The sequence below is a fragment of the Lepus europaeus genome, chromosome 14, assembly GCF_033115175.1.
Source record: "Lepus europaeus isolate LE1 chromosome 14, mLepTim1.pri, whole genome shotgun sequence".
Lineage (NCBI taxonomy): Eukaryota > Metazoa > Chordata > Mammalia > Lagomorpha > Leporidae > Lepus > Lepus europaeus.
Window position 1 is genome coordinate 2,163,389 of NC_084840.1, and position 19,112 is coordinate 2,182,500.

General features: G+C 61.3%; 1 protein-coding gene across 2 annotated transcripts in view; it reads right to left on the bottom strand.

Annotated features, from left to right (window-relative positions):
• Nucleotides 1–10,937: 10,937 nt before the first annotated feature.
• The window catches only part of EDEM3 (ER degradation enhancing alpha-mannosidase like protein 3), an 88,390-nt gene continuing 80,215 nt past the window's right edge, over nucleotides 10,938–19,112 (bottom strand). For both annotated transcript variants that reach the window (XM_062211496.1, XM_062211495.1), the window contains exon 20: nucleotides 10,938–14,643. In XM_062211496.1, coding sequence (XP_062067480.1) covers nucleotides 14,225–14,643 — 419 coding nt within the window. In that variant the 3' untranslated portion in view covers nucleotides 10,938–14,224. The remainder of the gene's footprint in view (nucleotides 14,644–19,112) is intronic.

The following is a 19,112-nucleotide window of genomic DNA, read 5'->3' on the forward strand; positions in this document are numbered from 1 at the left end:
AGGAGAAAATAACTTTTGTATTTTTTTTTTTTTACCGTGTTTGGTAGCTATGCCGAGGGCTCTCGTGGCCGGGGGAGGGCGCCTGCTGAGAGCCAGGCGCGTGGGAGGAGCCGGGTGTGACCCTGCGGGTGCGTGGCTGGGGAGGCCGCTGGCCCCAGGGGGCAGAGCGCGTTCTGGCCGAGAAGATGGACTTGGCCCAGCGTGGCTCCGTGCGCCGGGGCCGCAGCTGCGGTTGCTGCGTGACCAGAGGCGGGCAGCGGAGTGAGGGAGAGGCCCCGGCCCGCGGGGGTCTCCATCCTCTTCCTCCACTGCAGGTGGGCTGCAGGCCGGTCCTCCGGGGACCTGTCCCTGCTGGGCGGACGTCGCCATAGGGCCTTGTGCTGATGAGTGAGGACGCCCGCGCAACGTCTTCCACGCAGCTCCGCTGTCACCTTAGCATGGTGGCGTGTCGCCCGCGTGTCGCTCGCGTGTCACACGCGTCCCTGGGTGCCTGACTTCGTGTTTGACGCGGCGCTGTCCCCGGGGCCCATGCCTTCACCTGGAGGCCGTGTGCGTGCTGGAGGCCACTCCAGGGCGTCTGGAGCCCGGGGTGGGGGTGGTCCCGAGTGCCGACTCAGCCGCGCTCGGAGCTCTGCACTGTCGGTCTCCATCATGAAACTGTCAAGTGTGTCGTGTCTGGCCTTTGTTTTCTTTCTACCTCTCGAAGTGGCTGAGGCAGCACCAGCCTCGCCAGGAGAATCGGGGCTCCGCACCGGAGCCAGGGGGGGCGGGGCGGGGCTGGCCGGGAGGTTGACAGCTGGGCTGCACACGCCCTCTGTCCACGCGTGTGTGCAGCTGTCTCGCAGGCCGGGGTGGGCACTCGGACCATGGAGGCCTGCTCCGTCACCGAGCGCGTGTTTGTTGCTGGCACAGGCGCTGGAGAGAGGCCTGGGCCGCAGCGCCGAGCTCTTGGGATGGGGAAGCTACGGAGTACAGGACGGGTGCGCTGGGAGACCCAGGCTGGCCCCCGGGCCCCACACCTTCGTCCCGCAGTGGGAGGATGGCTCCGTCCTCCGGCCGCTCGGCGCCGCCGCTTCCATGTGGGGCCAGACTCGCCCCCCAGCCCGGGAGCCCCGGGGTCGCCTGTGCTGCGGGTCTGCCTGCCAGCCCCCATCCTGCTTAGCCTGGCCAGGCCCCTGCCTGCTGGTTTGAGAAGAACCGGCGTCATATACGTGGGTTTTGTAGGAAGAGACAACCAAACCCTGGCTCCTGGACCCCCGAGACTCAGGATGTGCCTAAGCCCCGCCCCCGCCCCGCCTCTCTGCGGAAAGGAAAGGGTGTGGGGGTGCCGCCAGGCTGCGCCCTCGGGAGCCATCTCAGAGCGAGTTCTGCCTCCCACGAATGCTGTGTCTGCAGGCGCTTTAACCCCAGAAGAAAAATACACCCTGGGCAGGGGCCTGTGAGGAGGCGTGGCTGGAGCAGAGGGCCTCGCTGCACGGTGGTGTCACGGATGCTGGCCACCATCAGACCAGGCCAGAGGGACCCGGCACATGCCTGCTGTGCACTCACGCCACACACACACACACACACACACACACACCCCGGGACGCTGCACCACATGCACCCGGCACACGCCTCACTGTGCACTCACACCACACACACACACACACACACACACGCCCCGGGACACTACCACATGCTCCCGGCACACGCCTGTCGCTGCTCTCACGCCACGCACCAGGAGCCTCCTGGGGCCGGGCCCCTGGCTGTCCGTCACAGCTGTGTCAGCCTCAGCCTGGCGGAGGCGTGGGGACACTGTGGTCACAGCAGAGGGACGACAGCACCCGAGCCTGGGCTTGCGCTGAGAACCCGCGGCCCCGTGTCGTGGGTGCCGGAGGAACTGGGTCGCTGAGACCACGAGATCCACGCTGAGCAGCAAGATCGCCCAGAGCGCCTCTGCTGGCCCGGAGGCCGCTGTCGCCATAGCAACCGTCCACACTGGGCTGCAGACTCGGAGGACTTCCTGGTGGCGGGCGGGCGCCTGTGTGTCCTGTGAGAGTCCCAGGTCCTGAGGCCTCTCCGTGGGCGACACTGTGGGTGAGCGGGCCCTGATCCCGCCTCCCGGGCAGACTTGCCTGAGCTGAAGGCCCCTTCTCCCTGCGTGCTCACTCCCCTTCCCGGGGTTATTCTTGGCTCAAGGCTTTGAACTTGAGACTTGAGAAAAACACTTTGAACTCAGCCAGAACTGCTGTGGGGCCCCTGGAGGTGGCAGCAGCTTGAGGACTGGGGGACGGGGCCCTGCCCGGCCGTGGGCCCGGGAGGGAGGGAGCAGCCCTGTGTCCAGGATCTCAGCCCAGGCAGAGAGTGAGCACGGGGCATATGGGGCCCCGGCCAGCTCCGCCTTCAGCACGGCACGCAGGTTCGTGAGTCCCGTCTGGTTTCCTGGGCCAGAAGCAGGCAGCTGTGACAGGACCGGGTCTGGATCCTGTGCACACACGCGCACACACACCCCGCGGAGACGCGGCGAGAGCTCTGTGTTGCTGTCTGGAGCGGCTAGGAGGGTGTCTGGGGCAGTGCCGCTGTAACCGCCACCACGGGGGGACCTGCAGACCCGGGAGAGGCTGGAGCTGTGCTGGGGTCTGGCCCACGCCCCCGGGCACCAGCCCCCCAGGGCAGGTGCCATCCTGGCCCCTGCACGGAGCTGTGGCTCCCAGCCCCATGCTCGGGACGCACGCTGGGGGCGTCGCCCGTCCCGGGCGCAGGGCAGGGTGTGGCGCTGCTTAGCCGCCATGCGATCCTGTCCTTCAGGGGTTCTTTGTGGGACACCTGGTCTACCCCGGACACTGAGCTCACCGCCAACACATGCCTGAGCCACCCACAGCGCCCGCCCCGAGCAGCTGCCCTGGGGACAGGAGCGTGGAAGTGCCACTGCAGGGGCTGAGGGGGCGGCTCCGAGCCTGCCCGCAGGGAGGCGGCGTGAGGGAGAGAGGGAGAGAGGACAGCGGCAAGGGCAGGCAGGCGGAGAACCGGCAGCCGTGGCCTTGGGGGCGTGGGGACGAGCGCTGGGCGCCAGGCTCTCCCTCCTCGCTCACAGGAGGACACTGCGGGCATCCTCTGTCCCCACCTCACCCCCGCGGCCCACGCTCACCTGGGCAGGGGACAGTTCAGGGTCACCCTGAACTGTTTCAGGAACAGCAAGGCTGAAAATACCTCTCGGGCTAAGGCCAGGCCGGGCCCGGGTGGAGCTGAACCTAGAACACGCATGCGGGCAGCAGCAGGGGTGCCCTCAGGTGCGGTGGCTCAGACCACAGCCCTGCCCCCGCCCCGCCGCACCCATCCACCTGCTTCGGGCCAAGCGCTCTGGGCACACTGCCCCCCCCCGCCCCCCACCGGCCCGTGGCTCCAGGATGCCGCCCCAGCAGGGAGCTCATCTTTCCGTTTCCAGGGGGGACCAGTCCAATTCTGCTTGCACCTGCTGGGAGGACGTCGCCCGCACGGGGCTCCTCTGACCCCCAAGCCTGCCCTTGCCCACACCACAGCCCGGCCAGAATACAAAGTGGAGGATGGGACTTGGCCGGGAGAAGGTTCCGTGGCCAGCATGGCAGGACGATGGTGCCAAGTCCCTGCCTCCAGGCGGTCTTCGCCCTGGGACTAACCCCTCTGTCAGCTTCGGCACGTGGATCCGGCTCTCCCAGCCACCGTGGCCACCAGATCACCTGCCTTTCCCCGCGCCTCCTGTGCAGAGGCAAGGGCGCCCTGCCGAGGTGCCCCGGCCGGCCTCTGGGCCTCCCGCGACCGCTGGCCCCCGTTCTCCCACCCCAGGAGACTTCCCGAGGATTCGGGAAGCCTCTTCGCATCCACGTCCCTTTTTCCGCACAGGACCTCAGCCACATAAAGGGAGAAGTGGTAGATTCTCAGAGGACCCTGAGAGCCACAGGTGGCTCCGGCACTCGACTCGAGGTGTGGGCTCGCCGGGAAAGGGCGATGCTTGACGGGGACCGAGCAGCCGGCTACAGGGAGCGCTGGAAGCCAGCAGCACGTGGGGCTCCCAGCCCCGGGAGGAGGGCTGTCCCTCGGGGGCATCCCACGTGGCAGCCAGCAGGGGGCCAGGACTGGACCAGGGCCATCGAAGACCCCAAGCTGTCTGGGCTGGACCGGGCCCGCCTGCCTCTGTAGAAAGACTGAGAGAGGCTTTGGTCCAGCACAGCGCCGCCTCCCGAGTCTGCAGAGGGTCAGGCAATCTTAAAGGAGAGGTTTATTGCTCAAGCAGACCTGGGAACACACTAGCTTACCCAAAGGCGGTGGGTAAAGCCACCACCTAGGACGCCGGCACCCCATGTGGGCACTGGTTCGAGTCCCGGCTGCTCCACTTGCGATCCAGCTCCCTGCTAACGCACCTGGGAAAGCAGCAGAGGACGCCCGAGCCCTGGGCCCCGCATCGACCCCTGCACCACGTGGGAGACCCGGATGAAGCTCCCGGCTTCTGGCTCCAGTGCTGGCTGTTGCGACCCCCTGGGGATGGAGCATCTCTCTCTCCCTCTCTCTCTGTAACTCTGACTTTCAAATAAATACACAAATCTCAGAAAACCAGGGAACCTGAAGACGGCCGCCCGTCTTACCACTGGGATGAAAGGGGGAAGAGGAAGCTCGTGGCCCTGGTGGCAGCGTCACAGCCTCACCTGGAGGCCCCCAGGACCCTGTGACCGCGATGGGGCACCCGGAGCAGCAGTGCCCACAGCCCCACCACCAGAGGAACCCCGCGGCCCTGTCCAGTCTACAGTGGGGACGACCACGGCAGGGCTGACTGCCTCTGGGGTCGGGCCCCTCGTGGATGACCAACAGGACTGCAGGGCCGGGGCTCCCCTCCAGGCTCCTGTGCCCCCAGCCATCAGCACCCGGCTCGCCCCTCCTCCCTCAGCACCTCCCCTGTCGCTGGTCAGGGATCTCCCCCAGCCCCGAGCCGAGCCGGGGGTGTTTGGGTCTTTCCAGAAGGGCCACGCCCCCGCTGGAGGAGCTCCCTGGGCCCGGGGGGAACCGCTGTCCACTGCCCTCCGGCCTCGGCACCACCTTCTGCCTGCCCCTGAGGGACACAGACGCTGACCCAGAGGTTTGGGCACCCCAGGAAAAATCGGCCACGCAGTAACTGCCCGGCAGGCACACATTCATCCCCAGATCCCTCTGCCCATCAGAGCTGGCCACCTGCGAGGCTCCCATGGCTACTTTAAGCCGGGCAGTGGTGCGGCCACACTCCAGTCTGCCTCAACTCCAGAAAGAACAACACGGTTTGATGCTGCAACCTGCTGAGCTGTTACTGTGCCCAGGGCCATTCCAAGCCTCTTGTCACCCGCCGTGTGACTCTCTGAAATATTTAGCTCCGAGGGCCTATGTCGCTGGACGTTGCTCTGTGGTGGTATCACTGTGCATCTCTGTTCGACTTAATTCTCGAATATTCAAAGCTGCTTTAAGATCCTGCGTTCTTGCGTTCTGATGTGAGTTACAGGGTTGTTTCGGGACGCAGCTAAAGCGGCCAGAAGGGGAAAAGGATGTGGACGGAGGGGGGGGGGGGTGTGAGGACACGCTCGCGGGGTGAAGGGTGAGGGAGGATTTTTAGGAGCGGGAAGAAAGGGTGTGTTGCACCAGGTTTGTGGCAGTTAGATAAGACACAGTTAGCTCCTGTATCTTACAAGTTCTGAGGGGCTGGCGCTGTGGCACAGTAGGTTAATCCTCTGCCAGCATCCCGTATGGGTGCTGGTTCAAGTCCCCTCTGATCCTCTTCCGATCCAGCTCTCTGCTGTGGCCTGGGAAAGCAGTAGAAGATGGCCCAAGTCCTTGGGGCCCTGCACCCATGTGGGAGACCCAGAAGAAACTCCTGGCTCCTGGCTTTGGATCAGCTCAGCTCTGGCTGTTTGGAGAGTGAACCAGGGATGGAAGACCTTTCTCTCGGTCTCTCCCTCTGTCTGTAGCTCTACCTCTCAAATAAATAAAATCTTTTTAAAAAAATTATCATTAGGCCGGCGCCGCGGCTCACTAGGCTAATCCTCCACCTTGCGGCGCCGGCACACCGGGTTCTAGTCCCGGTCGGGGCACCGGATTCTGTCCTGGTTGCCCCTCTTCCAGGCCAGTTCTCTGCTGTGGTCCGGGAGTGCAGTGGAGGATGGCCCAAGTGCTTGGGCCCTGCACCCCATGGGAGACCAGGAGAAGCACCTGGCTCCTGGCTTCAGATCAGCGCGGTGCGCCGGCCGCGGCGGCCATTGGAGGGTGAACCACCGGCAAAGGAAGACCTTTCTCTCTGTCTCTCTCTCTCACTGTCCACTCTGCCTGTCAAAAAAAAAAAATCATCAAAAAAAAATTATCATTAAAAGAAGAGTTCAGATAACAGGATTACCTGATTCTCTAAGGTTTTCTCTGAAGAAAAGCAACAAAGGTGGTAAAAAAAAAAAATTTCATTTTAGAAATAATCTCAATTCCTAAGAGCCCAGAAAGTGACAACGGCCCCCAACTCCACAGTGCAGTGGGGGCCGGGTGCTTGGGGCCGCCCAGCCCTAGTGTCGCCTGGCCATGGGCTTCCACAACGCCCTGATGTTCCCACGGCGTCTGCCAGGGAGGAGACAGCACCTTGCAGGTGTTTCGTCCCCAGAGCCGCTGGCATCTTAAAGACGTCACCTCCCACGTCTGATCCCAGACGGCCGCCGTCCAGCTGCAGGCGGAGCAGCTGCCACCGTCCCCGCTCTCGCCCCGCAGGGGGTTCCCCCAGCTAAGAGGCTTCAAGCCCGGACGCGGTCGCCAGAGTGGACTTTCCGAAGCACCGAGACGCCAGGGCTGGGCTGTCACTCACAAGGCCGTCAGGAGTGGCGTGGACAGTCACCTCCCGAGACCCCCGCCAGCACAGCGGTCATTCACGCACTCACTGTACTGTACTGCTGGCTGCGCCTGTAGCAGCGACTCGAGACAGGCCGAGAGCAACCCCAGCGAGATCTGAGCGTGAACGGCCTCTCCTGGGCCGCCCTTCCTGGCTCCTCCTCCTCCTGGGGCCGCCTGCTCTCACCTTCACACTTCCGCTGTGTGCCCCTCTCACAGGCGACCGGCGGACCTGCCTTACTGCCCGTGCCCTGACCCGTGGGAACAGTTCCTCCCACCGACAGCCAGCCGGTAGCCAGACCACGACGACGGGTCTCTGCGGATTCCACCACCCCGGTGAGCAGGAACCAGCCAGAGCGGCCATGGCCTCCCTTCCCAGAGGGGGGCTGGCAGAGACAGGCGGCAGCTGAGCCCAAGGGGATGGTCAGGGACACAAAGGGCCCAAGAGATAAGGCTTGCCGAGGGTCACACGGCCACAGAACGCCCCCTCAGCTCACAAACAAGACAGCGAACCTGAGGACAGGACAGGGACAGCCCACACGTCCAGCCCGACGGCCACTCCCCAGCCACGAGGAGGCATCGGAGACTCAAAGTTCCTCTCCGCCCAGGGGATGCAAACCCCTGGCCAACACCGTCCACCATCCCTGCGCGGGGCCCTGCCCACCGGGGCAGCTTTCCGTCTGTCTGCCCTTCTCTGTGCTCCTTGTTCCCTGTGCTATCACAAGACGCAAACCCAGATGGCCAAACCGGTCTCCTGTGAGTGTTACAGGGTGACGGGGGGGGGGGGGGGTGCTCGCTCGACTTGTAGGCGTGCTCTGTTGAATACGCACATACACTATGGTCGTTTGTCTCTTCATCACACGACGCTGACACAGGGACACACTGTGTACACAGCACTCAGCACCGCGTGACGGCATTTACGTAAGGACGTGCCCACGGCTGCCATCCAGAGACGCGCACTCACTGGGTGCCCACGGCTGCCAGCCAGAGACGCGCAGCCACTCACTGGGTGCCCACGGCTGCCAGCCAGAGACGCGCAGCCACTCACTGGGTGCCCACGGCTGCCAGCCAGAGACGCGCAGCCACTCACTGGGTGCCCACGGCTGCCAGCCAGAGACGCGCAGCCACTCACTGGGTGCCCACGGCTGCCAGCCAGAGACGCGCAGCCACTCACTGGGTGCCCACGGCTGCCAGCCAGAGACGCGCAGCCACTCACTGGGTGCCCACGGCTGCCAGCCAGAGACGCGCAGCCACTCACTGGGTGCCCACGGCTGCCAGCCAGAGACGCGCAGCCACTCACTGGGTGCCCACGGCTGCCATCCAGAGACGCGCACTCACTGGGTGCCCACGGCTGCCAGCCAGAGACGCGCAGTCACTCACTGGGTGCCCACGGCTGCCATCCAGAGACGCGCACTCACTGGGTGCCCACGGCTGCCAGCCAGAGACGCGCAGTCACTCACTGGGTGCCCACGGCTGCCAGCCAGAGACGCGCAGTCACTGGGTGGTCTGCCCAGACCCTCCCTCTGCTCATTGACGTCACTATCCCTTGCTGTTCACTTACCACGTCTTTTCTGTCTTCTGTGTTTTGTCCAGTGCTGTACGCCCACACGCTGTGTCCACAGGAGGCACGCGTAAAGCTTGCTGCACAGACGAGCGAAGGGCCCAGAGTCACAGAAGCGCACCTGCTCTCTTGGGGCTCAGCTGTCTCAGTGCAGTGCTGCAGGACGGGGCGGCAAGGCGCCTTGGGCAGACTCCTGGGCAGCACAGGGCACACTCCCGGCCAGGAAGGATCCAGACACATGTGCGGGAATGCACAGTACTATATTAAAACAACTAGTTATTTGAAAGAGCTACAGAGAGAGAGAGAGACCGACCAACCTTGCAGGCACTGGTTCACGCCCCAGATGGCCACAATGGTCAGGGCTGTGCCAGGCCAAATCCAGGATCCAGGAGCTTCTTCCAGGTCTCCCATGTGGGTGGCAGGGGCCAAGCACTTGGATCATCTTCTGCTGCTTTCCCAGGCCATTAGAGCTGGATCAGACGTGGAGCAGCTGGGACACAAACCGGCCCCATGCAGGATGCTGGCACTGCGGGGCAGCGGCTTTACCTGCTAGGCCACAACGCCGGCCCTGCACTGCACCTTTTGGCCAAGTCTCATACTTTCTTTACAGCTCACCCGACAGACACGGCTCTGTACCCAGCTGTGTGGGCTTTCTCTCCAGCATCAGGGTGCAAATCTGTGTCTGCACCTGGAAGGCGACGACCGAGCTCAGAGGAAACAGGTTCTGCGTCCATTCCCAGGGAGCCCACGGCAGCGGCCGCCAGCGGCCGTGGAAGTAGCGAGTGATGCCGGCCTGTATCACAGAGCTCACTTCTTCTCAGAGGAGCTGTCGCTGTGTCCTGCAGGTCTTGGGAGACCTGAGTTTTGGGATCTCAGACAAGGCATCCCTGGGTGTGTGTGGTAGCCAGTACTTGTGTTCCCTTCTTGCAGCACTGGGGCCAGTAGGGTGCTCCCTGCAGGCTTCCGGAAGGCACCCGGGGCAGGAAGGGGGCGCAGGGCAGGGGCTCCCTGCAGGCTTCCGGAAGGCACCCGGGGCGGGAAGGGGGCGCGGGGCAGGGGCTCCCTGCAGGCTTCCGGAAGGCACCCGGGGCGGGAAGGGGGCGCAGGGCAGGGGCTCCCTGCAGGCTTCCGGAAGGCACCCGGGGCGGGAAGGGGGCGCAGGGCAGGGGTTCCCTCATCTCCGGAAGGCACACGGGGCGGGAAGGGGGCGCGGGGCAGGGGCTCCCTCATCTCCGGGTCACACGGGGCCCAGGCTCCTGCATCTCTCAGGTGTGCAAACGGTTCAAGTCTGGAGTTCCGGTCTCCAGGATCCAGGCAGGCTGGGGAACCAGCCCAGGGCACGCAGGGGGTCCTGGCCAAAGTGCACAGAGGCGCGTGGACTCAGCATGCAGGCGGCTGGTGGGAGCGTGGGAGAGGAGCGTGGGCAAATCTCACTGGAGATGTTCAGTCCTGGTTTAAAGCAATGCCGCCCGGCAGTGGGGCTGGCGCCATCCAGGTCCCACAGCTGCTGCCGCGCAGGCGCACACCGGCACGGCCGCGCAGGTGCACACCGGCATGCACTTAGTACTTAAGAAGGCTTTGCCCAGAGAGTTCAACGCAAGAGCGGTTAGAGCTGGCTGAGGTGGGAAGTGAGGCCAGGAGGCTGTGATGGGTTCTGAGACACCAGGACCCAGGGCCTGGGCTCCCACAGATGTAGCCAGGCCAGGGCATCAGGCTGAGCCGGAGGCTGCTTGCCGCGGGGCTGGAAGACACTGGCGGTGATGGAGCGAGAGCGCTGGCCTAGTGAGCAGGGCGCGGGGAGAGCTTCCTTTCCTTGGGCGTGGGGCCAGGGCCTGAGCCGGCTGCAGCCTCTCCTGGCCTCTGGGGCCCGGGGGGAGCAGGTGCCCTCCCCGAAGGCTCAGGAAAGACAGTGGGGGGGGGGCGCCATGGGGCCGTTCTGGGTCTTCGCAGGAAGTCACATCCTACTACGCACACCAGGCCTCGCGCCATGCTGGAGAGCGTGCTCTCGCACAGGGCCAGAGAACTGCCCGAGCTCGGCCAGGGAACGGGCTGTAGGAGGCGCGAGCCTCAGCCACGGGTGTCCCGCGAAGCCCCAGCCCTCACGCCTGCCCCACACGAGGAAATCTTTCCAGAGCCACTGTCACCATGCCATGGTGCCCCGGGTCAGGGTCCGCGGAGCAGGAACCACCGCCCAGAGAACCTGAGACCACTCAATGCACACGTCTGTCCCAGAGAGGGAAGGTCAGCGGGCAGGGGCTGGCAGCGCAAGGCTTGTCCTTAAGGCCAGCAAACACCAGCGGAGGTCGGCGGCCGGCCAGAGGCCTTGCACGACTCCACGCTCACAGACCCCGACCGGCGGCACAGGCGACAAAGCAGAGCGCCACACTGCCAGGAAGCGGCTGCCGGCCGTGAACGGACACAGGCGTGCCCAGAGCCCTCCCCGCCCTGTAGCTACCAGTCCCCGGATCTCTACCCAGGGTTGAAGTCAGAGGGCAACGAGAGGGGTGGAAACATGGAAGACAGTAAAACTAGACCCAAGTATTTACATGTTTTATTAAATCTTTACAATCAGTAATTATAATCAAATACACAATTATATACAAGGATTATGTACATTTTGCCCAGACTTTTACATCACAGTACACAGTTTCCCATAGAAAGATTGTACACATTTATCACCAAACAATAAAACCCAACAACAGTGGTGTTAGAGCACCTGTTAGAACAGACATCTTTTTCATAAATTACATCATAAGAAAATATACGGCTGTAAATTGGGCTTGTTTAAAAACGTCTCTTATAAAATCTGAACATACAACGTCTCATTCACAGAATGTTTCTATGTTCTGACTACAGCCTTGCTGGGATGTTCACTGAGCCCAGGGACAAGCACTCCATTCCCCTCACTGAGCCCAGGGACAAGCACTCCATTCCCCTCACTGAGCCCAGGGACAAGCACTCTGAACCCCGCTCACTGAGCCCAGGGACAAGCACTCAGTCCCACTCACTGAGCCCAGGGACAAGCACTCAGTCCGCTCACTGAGCCCAGGGACAAGCACTCTGTCCCGCTCAATGAGCCCAGGGACAAGCACTCTGAACCCCGCTCACTGAGCCCAGGGACAAGCACTCTGAGCCCCGCTCACTGAGCCCAGGGACAAGCACTCAGTCCCGCTCACTGAGCCCAGGGACAAGCACTCAGCCCCGCTCACTGAGCCCAGGGACAAGCACTCAGTCCCCTCACTGAGCCCAGGGACAAGCACTCTGAGCCCCGCTCACTGAGCCCAGGGACAAGCACTCAGTCCCCTCACTGAGCCCAGGGACAAGCACTCTGAGCCCCGCTCGCGAGCTCTCCTGGATGCTCTGGCAGGGCTCAGGAGAGAGGACAACTGCTGGCTCTGCTTAGACAAAAGGCCGCGGGACGGGACCTGGATCTACACAAATTCGTGACAGTAGCTGTGTTAGCGAAATCAAAATCAGAGCGGGCACACCCTTTCATTTCACTAAGACTGGTGAAAAGGGAAAAGTAAAACGTCAAGAAATCCTTGGTTCTGAGACCAGCAGACTGCGGAGCCTGGTGAAGCCACCGGAGGCAGCGCCGTGCACACACCCATCAGTGGCGATGCCTTCGTGTTTCAAACTATGGGAAAAGTACTGCGAAAAGGGTGACACTCCGGTGGACTTTCATGTGCGAGAAAGCAACTCCAGCCATACTATTGTTAGTAGGTAGGCAAGTCTGAAAACACCTGAATTAAATTCCAGCTCCAGGGCCCAGCTGGTGACCCAGGCGGCGTCCTCCCTCGCCGGCAGGTCTGTAAACGCGCACAGCTCTTTCCTAGTCCAGCAGTGTTATGGCTGTTGGTGATCGCTTCAGCTCTACTTCTAAGCAGTCAACGCTGAACTGAGGTAGACCAGATGTTCTTAAACTCAGGGCCTCACAGAACTCCCTGAATCTAGCAAGTAAATAAAATGTCTATAAAAGGTACTCAAAACACAGAACACTAAACACACCTAATGCTGCGGGAACGCCCATCGGCTCCGACACGACTCCGTGGCAGTGAGGGCAGGGGGCCGGGCTGGGAGGGACAGCGGGGTCACACGGAACTGGCTGAACCCCTGCTTCCTTCTAAACAAGAGAGCAGGCTGCTCCCGCATGGCAGCGCCGGGCGACGCCCCACCGCCGGCACGGCAGGGCAGCAGCCGCCGCGGCCTCGCCCGTGCTCTCCCAGGCGGGTCTCCTTCCGGGGAAAATTGCTTTTGGTAACTCAGGAAAATCAGAAGTAGCCAACAATGGTTTGGGGCTACAAACATAAAATGAAATCAACATGTACGCGGCTTCCGCGGCCTCTGCGCTTCTCGGCCAGGCCCCAGCCTAGGCGCCACCGAGGCGAGCCGTCGCGCGCCAGCTCCCTGGACAGACAGAGTGCCACGTCCACCCTGCTGCACGCCGTCTGCCCGACAGCCCTGCCCTCGGACACGGAGCTCCACAGGCGGAGACGAAGAGCACCTGGCTGGTCTGGTTTACCGCTGGCTATGGCTCTTTCCCCTCCCTCCAGTGAATTCCGAGATTGGCAACGCACGGCCCGATGACGCGCAGGGAGCTTCTGGAAGCAGGTGCTACCCCCTACACACTGCCAGCGGACGGTACACACCCGCGCCCAGCTCCGCACCGCGTGAGCCACGCAGTCCCTCAGCACCGCACTCCAGGAGAAGGCTCCTGTGCAGCGCCCCGGTCAAGAGGAAGGGAACCAGGCCTCTCAAATATGCCTTCGGAACTGATTCATAGATATTTTACAAATAAATAACATTTGTAAGCCATGATTTCATCTACAGGGCTGCCTACAGATATCAACAACAAAATCTTAAAAACTTAAATGTGGCCAGCACCAAACTGCCACCGAAATCTAGAACCAGAAAACAACGGCACAGCGTCCACTGCGCTGTTCGGCTGCGTGCAGTCGCCACCGTGCAAAGCCAACCGTCCGGTCCGTACCAGAAGGAGCACTTGATACAGCAAAACCATGATTCAGGGAAAACGGACAACCCCTTAGGTGGAACTTCAGAGACCAGAGCTTCCAAGGACAGGAGCAGCAGTGACCCCAGGCCCGAGACCACTACCAGCTCTCCCGGCTCTGCAGGAGGAAGCGGGGGTGGAGTAAGGCTGACGGCGAGAGGGACCCCCGTGCGGGAGCCAGGCCGGTTCCGCTGCCGCGGCCCCCGGGGCTTGTGCATCACCACATGCGGTGCCTCCCTGGCTCCCTTTCCACCAGCAGGCGGGAGCCCAGTGCTGCAGCGTGCTGGGCGCCCCTTCCCTGGTCCCAGCGCCTGCTCTCCCTGCAGAAAACACACTGAGAAGGTCCACCGGCCGCGCCCTGTCTCCGTGTCAAGGGCCCCGCTGGAGGAGACTCCAGCCGCGTGGTGTCAGGCGGTGGGCGCGCTGAGCAGGCGGCGTTCCCAGAGTGAGCGCGGCCACCTCGCACCTGCCCAGGCCTCTCCCCAGGCTCCTGAGGGCAGCACAGGCAGCCGCCCCGGCTCTCACCCGGGGCCCCCGGCCCACGCCCCCTCCCAGACTGTGGACGGCTGGCTCCCTCCCTGGCCTGCAGCACCGCGGGGGCAGTGCCGTCACTGCGAGCGTCCACTCTGGATGGGACAGGCCAGACGAGGCCACGTCTAACCAGGTGCTCCAGATGCCCAGGGTAACGAACCATCCCAGCAGGAGGGTCCCTGCCGGCCCGCGTGACGCCCCGCGGAGAGCCTGCTGCAGATCAGGGTGTCTGCGCGCCACAGTCATCTCTCCTGCTGAGCACCTACCCCAGCCGCCGCGGCCGCTCAGAGTTCGTCCTTCTCCATCATCTCGAAGGCTTCTATGTCTTCATTCCAGTCCGCTAATATGGAGTCTATGGGCGTGGCCTTCGTGGTCCAGCCGCTGCTCGCGCTGCCGTCGTCCTCGGTCTCCGGCTGTTCCTCCCGTGGGCTGTGATCAGCGTCCGTGGCGTCCGGGCACTCCTGGTCGAGATGTGCGGTCTCCGGCGTCTCCGTGGGTTGGGACGTCTGCTCGGAGGGCCCGACCCCGGCGGCGTGGTGCGTGTCCGCAGGGGACGATGGTTCTGGCGGGGAGGGCGCGGGGCTTTCCCCGGCATCCCCATCCCCCAAGCCGACCATCTGGGGAACCGCCGCCAGCGGCTCGGCACTCGGATTCTGGGCCTCGTTCTCGGGGGCCGGCTGCTCCTCACTGTCCAGCTCAGGGTCTGCACGAGAAAGAGAGACCACCTCACCACACGCGCCCTGCAGGCCAGGACCCCCGCCCGCAAGGCTATGCATGTACTCTAGTCACGAGGGAAGTTAGCGAACCACGTGACTGCAAAACAGTAGACAGAAGCACCAAAAAGATGATTGTTTTAAGAATTCAGCCGCATATTCCTGCGTATTTATGTTGCAAAACAAGCCAGGATTAGAAACAGTCCTTTCTCCCTAAGAACCTAGAAGACTGACTGCAGTGGATGTCAGCAAATGCCAAGAAATGGTAGGGTATTTTAAAAAATTATGAGTGAAACTTCACAGATTTCAAATGTTTTTGCACCAAAATGAACTTGTATTTTCATTCCATTTCCACAAACTTTTTGAAGCACCTTTGTACACCACACGATGATACTGAAATGGTTATAAATTTGCAGTAAGGCTAAAACGTAGTCACTATTTGGAGCTCGGCAGCCGCCCAGGAGAGCCTGCGCCAGGGTTCAGACAGCATCCGTGGCCGCTCGCCTCGAAGCAGGAAGCCAGGCAGACCCAGAAGACGAGACTCAGGATGAGGACTGCTACTGTGAGCCATCAGATTATTTCTCAGAGACAGGAACACGGACGACTTATAAAACCTCGACTGCCCCTTAGGGCCCTGATGGCCAGCACGGAGTCACCGTCGCCCGCCCTGCAGACCTGCGGGCGTGAACGTCTCCCAAGGAGCACAGAACGGCGCCGCCAGGAGGGTTCTGTTTATCCCACAAGCAGCACCTCCAACAGCACCGAGCCCCGCACTCACGCCACAGCCGTGGGCTCTGCCTCTCCGAGCCAGCCGGCAAGCGTGTCCCTTGTGCCCACTCCGCACACCGGGGACAACATCATTAGCAAAGCCAGCGCCACGCCTGCCTGCAGGGCTCAGAGTCTCACCGGGGACAGAGAAATCTACAACAGTCACACAAGCACAGCAAACCGAAGGCTGCAACCGCGGCCCATGACGCACAGAGGTGCGTGGGGTTCTGAAGCCTGTGGCTGGGGACGTGTGGGCTCCCTGAGACGCTGTGACTCACAGGAGGGAGGGGTGACCCACCTGGGAGGACGGAAGGAGAGGTGGGCACCTGCACTCTGGGCAGGGAAGTTCACCTGCTCAGGAGCCTGCGGAATCCTCACCGCGGTCTCTGACGCCAGGAGAGGCACAGCTCACTGAGACACCAGGAACCCCAGAGCAGGCACTGGCTGCTGGGCCACAAGTCCGGGAGAACCAGAGACACCAGCAGAAACAGAGGGAGGGACAGACCAAACCGTCTGCGCCTGCAGACTGCGACTCTAAGAGCAGCTGCAAAAAGTTCACGGAAAACGGAGTTTCAGGAGACATTTCTGGTGCACAAACATTCTGAAGTCCATGTAGTCTTTTCATAATACACATTTCCATGCAGTTTTGAAGATCCTTCCTATACCAAAAGTCAAAGCAACGCGTAACTCACACCTACCAATAAAACTAACAGAGGAACTTGCTCAGGAGCGTCAGAGTAACGATGCCAATACCCAGAGCTCTCTGTGACAGCAGTAACTAGCTAGACATCGAATCACAAATCCTTCCCATAATAAAATAAAAACTCAAATAGAAATTCATTATGAGAGGTACAAGACCCATGAGAATACTGTAAAATCACAACGCTTCCATAAAAATAAGCTCTGATTAAGTTCACGGATATTTTCTTGGATAGAAAGTCTGAATAGTTAACAACATTTTCCTAATTTACGTGTAGAGTCTGCAAACATGATTTCAAAAGGAATCTGCTTGCACTTCTTTGTTTTTTGTGTCGACTCTGGTGTGGAGCCAGACAATACTGGACCAGTCCTGTGAAAGAGCACACGACCAACAGGGCAAGAAGTTCTAACAGCGATCAGTGAGCGCGGTGCTGCCAGATCAGGTGTTAACATTTACTCAGAGCCTCACCGTGTTTTACTACTGGCACAAGAACAAAGAAACAGATCAGTGGGTCAGAGAGCAAGCACAAAAACAGACCCAGCTCTGTAAGCAGCTGGCACACGGCAGGGACGACAGTTTACCTGGGGAGAAGGGGTGCTGGCTTAATAAAGTGTCGATACCTGAAAGACCGCTAATTTAAACACACAGACAGACGTTCCGTGTGAATTAAAGAGCAAAGTGTAAAACAGGGCTCTGCAGAAAATTTAGGACACTATCATGCAAAAGTAAAGCGCAGTGATCTTCTGGGCAAAATGAGAAATCTAGAAATCTTAAAGAAACTAATTAATATTTATATTTCTGATTTTAAATTAAAGTAACATGAGGTCAGAGGAGTGCAAGGTGGGGAAACAGCACACACATTGCTGGGTCTCTGCGTCTTTCCCAGACAGTCTACGGAGGAAGACGTAACGCGCACACACTCACAGAGCCAGAGCGCCCTCGGCTACCTAGAAAAGATACACAGTCCTGTGTAGAGGCGGCACACCCTACTAGCAGGCCATTCTGAAAAGAGAAACGATACTGCGTAAGCTAGGGGGGACAGGTACTCTCCCATCTTGCGGGAAGGACACGAACTGGTACAACCTCTTCTGGGTTGCAACTTGGAATATCCCATAAGATTCCAAAGCCCCATCTCCAGTGCTTGGCTGTGGCTTGATGTGGCTTGGCTCCAGCTTCCAGACGACGCAGACCCGAGAAGGCAGCAGTGGTGGCTCCCGGCTGGGAGCCTACACGGAGCCCCAGCTCCTGGCTCTCACGGAGCCCAGCTGGGTGATGTGGCCAGCTAGGGAATGAGCCAGCAAATGAGAGCTCTGTCTGCCGTCTGACTCTCTGTGCCACTCAAATAAACACAAATGGAAAATTAAAAAGACCCACATTCTCCCAGCATTCTGCTCCAGTAAATCCGAAAACCCTGGAGAAGCAGGTAACAAATGTAAGAACACGGGGACAAGGACGGCCCCACGCCACTGCACAGGGCGGCAAACAAGAAGTCCTGGGGAAACAATCGCTCCGATGCCCAGTAGTGAGACGGTCAGGTAACTGATGGCAGCCATGCTCTGCACGTGACACAGCTCTGGAGGGCGAGGCATGCTCTCCCGCAACACCTGTCCAACCGCGCACGCACGCTACTCCAGGGCGTCGGGCCAGGGACACACGTGACTGCAAACCAAACCGCTTCCTGGGCTGGTTACCTCAGAGGACGCGGGGAGGTCACCTACAATGTCCTCTACACCTGTGAACTGTCCAACCTGCTGAAGTTCACTTTCTTGTTAAACTAAGGAAAAGAAGCTTTTCCAAAGAGCAACACTGTGTGGGCAGGACTGGCCAGGAAGGCTACCCAGGGCCAACAGACCCAACCCCAGAGCAAGCGTCAGAACACGGAGCACACACAGGAAGCCGCTCAGGCTTTGCAAGCTTATGGAGCCACACGACACACACCCGAGGCAGCCACCGTGAAAGCAAAGCCACACAGAGACAGCTATGTGAGACCAGCGAGACTCCAGGAAACCGTGCAAAGAGGCCGTGCAGGTGGACGGCCTCCCCGTCACCAGATGGCAGAGGGCAACCGCGAGGTGAGGTGTCAGCCACAGGGGCCTCACAGAGCTGCCTCGCCCGGACGCTGCGGGCTGCACCTCGGGGGCTGCAGGAGGAGCAGGGAGTGGGTGCAGGGAGTGAGGCGGGGGACAAACGCAGGGGGTGAGAGCATGCGGGGCAGGCCCTGCTGCTGACACGGGAGTCCCGTGTTCCCCTCCGTGCAAGGAGCCCACGCGCACGCGCGCCAGATTTTCTCCTGGGAGCAAATCCCTTCCAGTGGCAACGGAAGTCCTGCAGCTCAGCTCCAGGAAGTCACACAACCGTGGTCAGCGGGGACAATCGGAGGAAAAGTCACTGCCCGGCTTCAGGCGGGGGCAGTTCCTTCCTCGGCACACACCCAGGGGTGGCCCTGGAGCGAGCACGGCCACATGTGGAACCTGCCGCTGCCGCTGGCTGCCCGTGAGAACCCCGTGGAGCAACCACTCACCACAGGCCACCTCTGCCGGCCAAAGGCGTCTGGCTGGAGTACACGGCTGGGATCATTGCTGGGACCCGGGAGCAGAGCTGTCACTGCGCTGCCGCGAGAAATCACCAGCGCTTCAGCTCCTGCAGGAGCTGTGACAAACCCTGCCGCACGCGGCTGGGACTGCTCAGGACTGGACGCGCGTACGGGGGTCGGGGTGGAGTCCGGGGGTGCTTCTGCTTTCTGTGCTATCTGTGTGAGGTCTGCTCGGTCAGCACCGTGTGGAAGGCGACTTTCAGACGCGTGATCTGGACGGCGTGCTGCTGTGTAGTGGACAACTCTCAACAGTGACCGCATGGACAGGAGAGGATCCCCCCAGGTGGCGGGCTGGGCTTCGCAGAGTGTGGCTGTGGGAGCAGGCACATCCCAAGCCCCTGGGGCACAGGGTGACACCTGAGTCTGGGCCCACCTGACCACAGGCACTCAACACTGCC